This window comes from Hipposideros armiger, unplaced genomic scaffold, assembly GCF_001890085.2.
Source record: "Hipposideros armiger isolate ML-2016 unplaced genomic scaffold, ASM189008v1 scaffold_315, whole genome shotgun sequence".
In the NCBI taxonomy this organism is placed as follows: domain Eukaryota; kingdom Metazoa; phylum Chordata; class Mammalia; order Chiroptera; family Hipposideridae; genus Hipposideros; species Hipposideros armiger.
This window is the reverse complement of record NW_017731665.1, coordinates 634,957-643,248: the sequence shown is the minus strand read 5'-3', so window position 1 is coordinate 643,248 and position 8,292 is coordinate 634,957. Positions and strand designations below refer to the sequence as shown.

Sequence of the window (8,292 nt, the reverse complement as noted above, 5' to 3'; positions counted from 1 at the left end):
AGTGACCGCCCCAGCCCCTTCTCAATGCAAGCCAGCTTTCCTCCCTCCTTAATTAAATCTCTCAGGCAGCCTCGGAGGAATGTCAGAGCCTTATTGCATTTCCCTGGAGGAGACTGGTGGGGGGGGGGGCCTTCTCCAACCTTGGAGGAGAGCTGGCCCCTCGCCTGCCCCCACCCCCTAAACCGAGGTGGTCTAGAGGAGCCTGCTCCAGCCTCCTTATACCCAGGGAGGCAGGAATGAGGAAAAGCGGGGGAGGCCTGCAGGCCAGGCCTGCCTGGCGGCCCAGCCAGCTGAGGAAAAGCAATCCGGCTGACTCTGGAATGTGGAAACCGATAAAAGGAAGAAGGCTGAGCCCCCGCCTGCCTGTGGTGCATGCAGACTCCCGAAGCACCCCTGCCCCCCTGCCCGCCCCCAAACACAGCCCTGCTCCAGTCACGCGCATGCAGACACACACCCACGCCAGACACACGCCCAGTGGGCCGTGCTCTCTCACCCCCTCCCCCTTCTCTAAGAACTCTGCAAATTCCACAGCAGTGAGGGGAGCTGGTTTTCTTGGCAGTGCAGAGCCTTGGGCTCCCCAGCCCAGGGAGGGGACTCTAAGGAGAGCTGAGGGGGGCTCCAGGAGGGGGTCACTAACCTATTTAGGTGGCATTGCTGCCCTTCCCATTAGCTCAGGGCCTGCCAATGGACAGGGACGCTTCTGTGGGCAGAGACTCACACAGCCTTCTCTCTGGTCACCAAGGGGGACTGGTTGGCTGGCCTGCCAAGGTAGGAGCTGCCTCCTGGGCCCACCTGGGACCCCACTTTCCTGTCCCCAGGGGCTGCCCAGCCCATGGGTGGGGTCCATTTACAAGGACTCAACTCTGTTTACCTGATACTTTCCCTAGCTCCCCCAGGGCTGTAGCTGGGGTATCAGGAGTGGGAGCTAGAAAGTGTGGACTTTCTAGAAAGTCTCTTGCCCGGGGCATCTACCTGGCGCCGCGGCTGCCTGTCACAGGGGCCTTCCTGGGGCAAGCATAGGTCTGGACAATGTCTGAGGGGCTTCTTGTGTTGTACTCCTTCCCTCATTCCCAGAGTCTGGAGAGGGGTGCCATCCCAGCAAATGCCCTGAGATACCACCCCTACTGGCCCCATCTGACTCTCTGGACTCTGGTTCCAGGGTGGCTGTTTCAGTCAGCAGCCACAAGAAGCTAGGGAGGTGGGGACAGGCCCTGTCCAGGCCCCCAGCCTGGCACGAGTGTGCTCATCGACCCTCCCTGGGCCCAGGAGAGGCCAGATAATGGTCTGGAAGGAATCCAGCTGGGCTGCTCATTACCAGAGCCCTCTTCCTGCCTCTGACACTCTGTTTACAGAAGCTCCGGGGCCTGATTCCCCTGGGAGAAGACAGCAAACTCAGGGGATTGCTCTCCCATCCCCCCACCCACTTGCCTTAGCCCTGTTGGACTTTGCCAACAGCTGGGCCCATACTGGACTTTACTGCTGGGTGGGCCAGCTTGAATGGACCCTACTCAGAGGGCACCCACCCAGCCACCCCTCTATGCCCTCAACACCCTAAAGTACTGCCTAGTCGGAAGGGACCTTTGAGAATCAGTCCAGTCCCCCAACCCCAGAAGCTCTTGGCCTGGGGAGGGGGGCACTGGGCCCTGGTGCCTCTCTCCAGAGCCTCACCTGCCCTTGGTACAAAAGATAATAAGCAGGGGGACACTGGGACCCTCAGGGCCTGTTCCTCCTTCCCACCTTGCTGACTCCACCCCTGGGCCCCAGCGGGAAAGGCGGTCAGCGACCCTGGTGTGGTAATGGTTAACGAATGGGGGCGAGGCAGAATGGTTGGCACCAATCAGCTGGCCTGCCAGTGACCACAGGGGACCTCAGCAGCCCTCAGGCCCCAGCACTGCCAGCCCTGGGACACAAAGGACTAGGCTGGCTCTAGGCCATTGGGTTCATAGCCCAAGCAAAGCCCCTTCTCTGGCAGAAGCAGAGATGAAGCATCCTAATGCCGGGAGCTCGAAGGGCTCCAGCCAGCCAAGGTCTGTGGTCTGGGGGTGCGTGGGTGAGGGGCAGAATGGGGCATCAGAACCTGCCAGCCAGCACCTTACCCCTCCCCAGGGCTGCATGTCTGTGGCCCCCTGGCTCTGCCCTGACTGACAAGGGCCCCTAGGACCCCAGGTGGGCAGATCTGCACAGGGCCACCAAGGGCTCCTGGCCCAGAACCAGACTGTTCCACTCCAGGAGGTAAAAGTAACCCAAGACTATGGCGTGGCCATCCCCTCAAAGGGGTTTGATTCATAAAACTGGTCATGCCGGAGGGCCAAGTCGTGGGAGGAGGAAACGAGGGAGGGGGTGTTTATTTTGTCTGCTCGCAGCCCCGCCGGCCGGCCGGCCGGCCGGTAAGCAGCATACATACGCCCGCGCGCGTACCCCGGCCATGGAGCTGTCGGTGTCCCGGGACTGCCGAGGAGGTGGCGAGCAGGGTCAGCCCAGGTGATCGTGCTAGGCTGGGGGCGCGTGCTTGCCCTGAGTGCGTGTGCGCGCGGCCGGGGGTCCGCGCGCGTGATGGAAGCATGTGCATAACCCGCTCCCGTGGCGCCCCCCGTCCGCAGCCCCCCAGGCCAGCAGACACTCACCGGACAGCGGCGGCGGGAGCCGGGCGGGGCGGGCCGCGCGGCCTTAGTCCTTTCTGGCCGTCAGGACCGGAGGGTTCCTGGGTCCCGAGGAAGCCGTGTCCGGGTCTCCCAGCCACAGGCTCGGGCTGCGGAGTCAGCTCGCTGGAGGCTGGTTGCGCCTTAAAGGTTGGAGGGCGGGGCTGTCGCTAGCGGGGGGCGGGGCCCCTCCCCATTGGCCAGGGCGGGACGAGCCCGGGGAGACCCTCCTTCCCTCTAGACTGAAGAGGTCTTTTGGCGGGGCAGCTTGGTCCTCACCTCCACCACCTCCCGACCTGGCGGGCGAGGGAGATTTTGTTCAGCCCCGTCCGGAGTCTTGAGTCCGGGGCTCCAGAGGCGTCTTGTTTGCCCCATGACCCTGCGCAGGTCTCTGTTTTTCATGTAATAAGCAAGTGAATTTGAGTTAGACCGAGTCCCAAACCCGGATGCCTGCGACATAACGGACAGGTGACATAAATTCCAGGAGCAGATCCCAGAACCTGTGGAGACCTGGAGAGACCAGGAAGGAGGGGAATAGGGGCTGGTGGAAGGACGGTCCCCATGACCTGCCCCAGCCTGCCAGAGCTTCGGGTTTTTCAAGAGAAACTGGAAATCTGGATTTTTTTTTTTTTTTACGTGGAATCTCTCAATGTGTTATTGTTGATAGCTAATCCCAATTTCAGAAACTCCTGGGCAGGCCCCACAGAGCCCTTCAGAGGCAAACTAGATACAAACTCTAATGTCATGTCTGAGTTCTGGGCTCCTTTCAGGGCCGTAAACATCCCTTGACCACCTTCTCCATGTTTTAGATGAAGGGACTGAGACACAGGAAGGGGAAGTGACCAAGGCCCCACGGTTACAGGCAGTTCCAAGGCCAGAATGGATTGGGGGGTGGGGGGGCTAGGATGGAGTGGGAGGTTGGGCCTCACTGTCAGTGGGTGGGGCCTGGTGCTGCTGACAGTGGCCCTTGATGGGGCAGGAGGGACGGATGCCAGGGGCTGGCCTAGTACAGAAAAATCCCCTGCCTTGGAGGATTCCAGGAAAAGGCTCTGTCCTCCTCCCCCTCCGTGTTTGTGGTCAGAGGCATGCCCGGGAGCCTTTGGGACCCAGCTCAGCTCTCCGCTTCCACAGGGCTGTGGGACACCCGCCCCCTCTTCCAGCATGTCCTGCAGCCAGGGCCCTTGCTGGGCCAGTTTGAGTCTGCGAGGGCTCTGAAGGCTTGTCCCTTGAGGCTGGGCCACACTAGCAGTGTGTGTGTGTGTGTGTGTGTGTGTGTGTGTGTGTGTGGTGGTGGTGGTGGTGGTGGGGTGTTGTGTGGTCTTTGGAGGGCTTGATCGCGTCCAGTTGCCAGTAGTCTAAGCAGGATCCAGCTGCAACACTCACCTAGATTTCTCCTCTCAGCTCTGAGCCTCCTCAGGGCCTCTCCCAAACAGGGTCCCTTTCCAGGATAGGCAGGGCTCTGCACCCCACACTTGCACCCTTTACTTTTCTTGGTATTCACGGATATGAAGCACGGCTTGCAAACCTGTGATCCTGGGCCAGAACTGGTCCTCGGGTGTGTTTCATTTGGCCTGTATGAGACTTTTTAAAACTTTGATGGCATTGCCAACACTAAAAATGTGGTGGTTTCACATTAAAATGGGACTTCCCAGTTTGGCTTGAACAGGAACTCGGCTGGGTAGCCACTGCCCCCCCGACCAAGTCTTGGGCTCACAGGTCACCCCAGTTCAGGAGTGTCCACAGATGCTGTAAGAGGAAGGGGGTGGTATGAGGACCTCCAGCCTGACTTTCCCCAAAGAATAGGTCTTCCTGACAGGCCCCAAAGCTTCTCACCTCTGTAGCCAGTTATTGATGATGGAGAGACCCCACCTGCCTAAATGGTCCATCCCCTGCCCCGATCTTGTACCCTGGACTCACGCAGGCCATGCTCACATCCATCCAGAGGTTCAAGGGCAGCTGCAGGAGATCCCCTCCCCGGTTTGTTGTTCCTTTCCTCGTGGCTGCAAGGTACCACCTCCCTTAGAACCCGGTTACTTGGAGCTCCTATGAGGGAGGGGGCTAAGGAGTGTGGGTCATAGCTTGGTGCAAGGGGGTCCCCTTTGCCCACCCTCGGTAACAGGGACAGATCCAAGGGACCTGGACTGCTTTGGACCAGTGGTAATGCCAGGATGTTTAGATTGATGGGCTGATGGGGAAACCAGAGGAGGCCTCTTGAAGCTGCCTTTCTTAGCAGGCACACCCCAGTACTTTCTGTGCTAATTGCAGGAATATTGGGAGAACCGACAGGATTATCAGGGGCTGACCCCTCCCCCATGTGACCACTCTGTACCACCATCATCCTGCATCTTCTGGGACCTGAGCTCAGGGTTAGGGGGCAGATGTGGGCTCTAGACCTTCTGTGATTTGGGTCTGGGGCAGACCCCTGGACCCAGGTCAGAGCCCTTCCCTGTGGCAGACCCAGATGTTAGCCCTCCCCCTGTGCCATGGCAGTGGTAGAGGTACCTGTGCCAGCTCTCACCACTTCTGGCTCTCTGCCAGGCCAGGTCTCAATTCTGCATTCCAGGTGCAGACCTGGCTTGGCTCTCTGTATAAGGCCTGGGGTCAGGCTCGTGCTAGCTGTTGGCCAACCCTTGAGGCTGGGTGCCATGACCCCATTTCCTGGCCCGTGCCATGGTGGGCAGGTGCTCCCCACCTGGCAAAGCTGCCCAGATGATTCTGCCTGAGGCGAGGAAGACTGGCCTGACCTGTCGGAGGAGCCAGCCCTACCCTCTGTGACTTCCTGCCCCACATCCCGAGCACCTGAGTCAGTGGGCCGGCGCTGAGGCTGATGGGGCGAGGATGAGGGGAGGCCAGGTCAAACCTCTTCAGGTTGGTTTAGAACCCAGGTGAGCCAGTGATACTGTGGTGGAACCCACAGCTCCAGGCCCCAGTTCCACCAAGGCAGCAGTGGGGCAGCAGGAGACCCCCCAGCCAACTTGCCTTTAGACTCTGTCCTGAGCCCATCGGTTCTTGTTTCCACTTCTCCCACCCATCTTTACATGGGGATCTCTGCTCAGCGCACATCTGATCTCCTCCCTCTTCACTTATGAAGTACCATCAGCTTGTCGTTGCTTGTCCGATGGAGGGAGGCAGAACTCCCCTCTGATGCACCAGACCCTGCCCTGTCTTGCCTCTCCCCCCTCTATCCTGAGCCTTAGCCTTCACCCTCACTGCCCAAGCCACCAGCCACTTTGTCCTCCTTGTTCCTCAAACAAGCCAGTGCATGCTGCTCTTTCTGCCCCAAACTCTCTCCCGTGGATGTGGTTGATTCTTCCTTCACCTTGGGGTCATAGGGAATATCCCCTCCCCTGTGGCCAGCCAAAGTCAGACCGCTCTGCCCCCTGCCGTGTGTCCTCAAGAGAACTTTCCCTGTTTATCTGTGGGACTGTCTGCCTCTCATACCAGGTTGGGAGCTTCTTGAGGTCAGAGGTGGAGTCTGTTTTACTCACCTCCAGTCAGACATGCAGGCGAGCTGAGGGCTTGTCACAGACCAGATTGCCAAAGGAATGAATGATTGAGAATGAATGAGTGAATGAATGAAAGCCCTGCTAGAGCTGCTGACAGGACCTGTGTCTGGCCCCTCTGGAGCCAGCGTCAGTGTGGGGGGAGCACCCCAGGCCACACACCCACTATGTCCTTCCCACCTTTCCCTTCCCACAAGGCAGGCAGTGGTCAGACCAGGTCAAGAAGGGCAGTTCTGAGCCCAGCTCACCCGGCCTGACCTGCGGTAATTAGAGGCTGTGTTACTCACAGGTGACCAGCCCAGGGCCCTTCAGGAAGCTGTGGAGACACCCAGGGCCTCACCCAGCTTTCCAGCCCACTCTGTGGCTCCCAGCAGGGTGGGTGGAGGTGGGCAGCTGGCCAGGAGGGGTAGATGGGCAGGGGAGGAGGGGGCTGGGCCCTTTGTTGCCTGGGTGAGGGATAGAGGCAGCTGCCACAGCTGGGTGACCTCTGACCACTGGGACCACAGTGAGGGCGGCATTCTGTGTAGGGAAAGGTGTTGAGCTGAGGGTCCAGGCCCGCAGGTCCCCAGGAACATGAGACCAAGACCAGGAACAAGATACAAATGGATGAAAGCACCTATCAGAGTTCTCCTGGGCCCCATCTCCCTGAGAACCCGGGCTGGAAGGCAGGACTCACAGGGTGTGGGGGGGGGGGGCTGCAGAGGGGCCTCTGCAGGGCCTGAGGAGGGGCGTCATAAACCCCTGATCTGCAACAGACCATTGGCCAAGATGAGATGGGCACAGAGCGTGCCCTCCATGTTCCCGGCCACCTACCTGCCCCAGGCCTCGCCTTGGGAATGGGAGACTGACAACAGGAAGGCAGGGAAGCTGGCAGAAAAGGAGGTGCTGCTCCAGCCCCTGCTCAGGCTTGGGCACGGGGTCAAGGTCAGTGCCAGGGTGGGGAGTCTGAGTCTCTTAAGATGTCATCAAGGCTCCAGGGGCCTGGGATGACTGAGGCACCCAAACCTTAGTGCAGACCTGGAGCACCCACCTGACTGCCCTGGGTAGGGATGGAGGGAACCCCTGGCTTCAGCAGCCCCTCACCTGCCCTGGTAATGCTGGCCTGATGTCTAGGCTGGCCAAGGTGGGACCAGGGACAGATCATATGTGGGGTCAGCCTGGATGGAGATTGGGGCTGAGGTACAGAAAGAGGGCATGGCTCCCGTGCCCAGGGCCTGGCACAAGTCCTGAGCAAAACAAGTGGGCAAAGAAAGGCTGGGATGTGGAGATGTGCTTGGTGTGTTGGTCGCACAGGGAGAGGAGGCAGACGGTCCCTGGGGATCAGGCTGGATGTAGCTGCAGGGGCCACATCGCTCCTGGCCACTGTGGTGCTTGGCCTGAGCTCCTGTCTGGAGTCATAAGGCTCATAGACCTCATACTGCCCCTCGCCCACAGGTGGCTGGCCCCACCCGCCAACCAGTTCTCTCTCCCCCAGGCCTCTGATGCCGCTGCTAGACCCGGACTCCGGGCTCCTGGTCCTGGCAGGAACGGTGAGTGAGAAGCTGAAGCTCCCACCCGTGTCGGCCCCCTGGGGGCCTGGGCCTGACCTTTGACCTAAGCAGCCAGCTGGGAGAGTGGCGAGTGCAGGATGCTACCTCCCCAGAAAGGAGGAGCTAGAACAGTGCTGCCCAGGCTCCACCGCTGTCAGGCTGAGCGGCCCCCCCCCTCCTCCAGGGGCTCCACATATCCGGCCCTCTGCGTCTTCGTCAATGAACATCAGCTTCATGAGGACAGGCTGAGAATAGAGCAGTGTTAGCACACAGTAGGCACTCTGTAAACATTGAGTGTACACCCCCAGTGCTCACTCCATACGTGCTGATGACAAACAGGTGAGGTAAAGTCTCCGCGGTCTCAGCTCAGTGCCCAGCACATGTGGGTGCTCAGTCGATGTCTGCCATGCTCCTGTGGCCAGGTCCTTGGAGAGGAATGGGCGAGCCAGTGCTGGACCTAGGGCTGCCCCAGGCCACCGGGGTATGATCAGCAAAGGCGCTCAGACTGGGCTCCTTTCAGGGTGAGAGTCAGCTGTACTGCTACGAGGTGAACCCCCAACAGCCGGCACTAAGCCCAGGTAGGCCTTGTCCTTGCCCCTCCCTTCCCCTCCCCCCTCCCTC

At 60.0% G+C, this 8,292-nt stretch overlaps 2 protein-coding genes across 3 annotated transcripts in view; one reads left to right on the top strand and one right to left on the bottom strand.

The window, feature by feature from the left end:
• The window catches only part of VASN (vasorin), a 16,445-nt gene extending 12,870 nt beyond the window's left edge, over nt 1-3,575 (bottom strand). Inside the window, exon 1 of the mRNA XM_019660278.1 lies at nt 2,625-3,575. The gene's annotated coding sequence lies outside the window, so the exon portion shown is untranslated. The remainder of the gene's footprint in view (nt 1-2,624) is intronic.
• The window catches only part of CORO7 (coronin 7), a 71,965-nt gene that overhangs the window by 46,642 nt on the left and 17,031 nt on the right, over nt 1-8,292 (top strand). For both annotated transcript variants that reach the window (XM_019660277.1, XM_019660275.1), the window contains exons 10-11: nt 7,617-7,671; nt 8,192-8,249. In XM_019660277.1, coding sequence (XP_019515822.1) covers nt 7,617-7,671; nt 8,192-8,249 — 113 coding nt within the window. The remainder of the gene's footprint in view (nt 1-7,616; nt 7,672-8,191; nt 8,250-8,292) is intronic.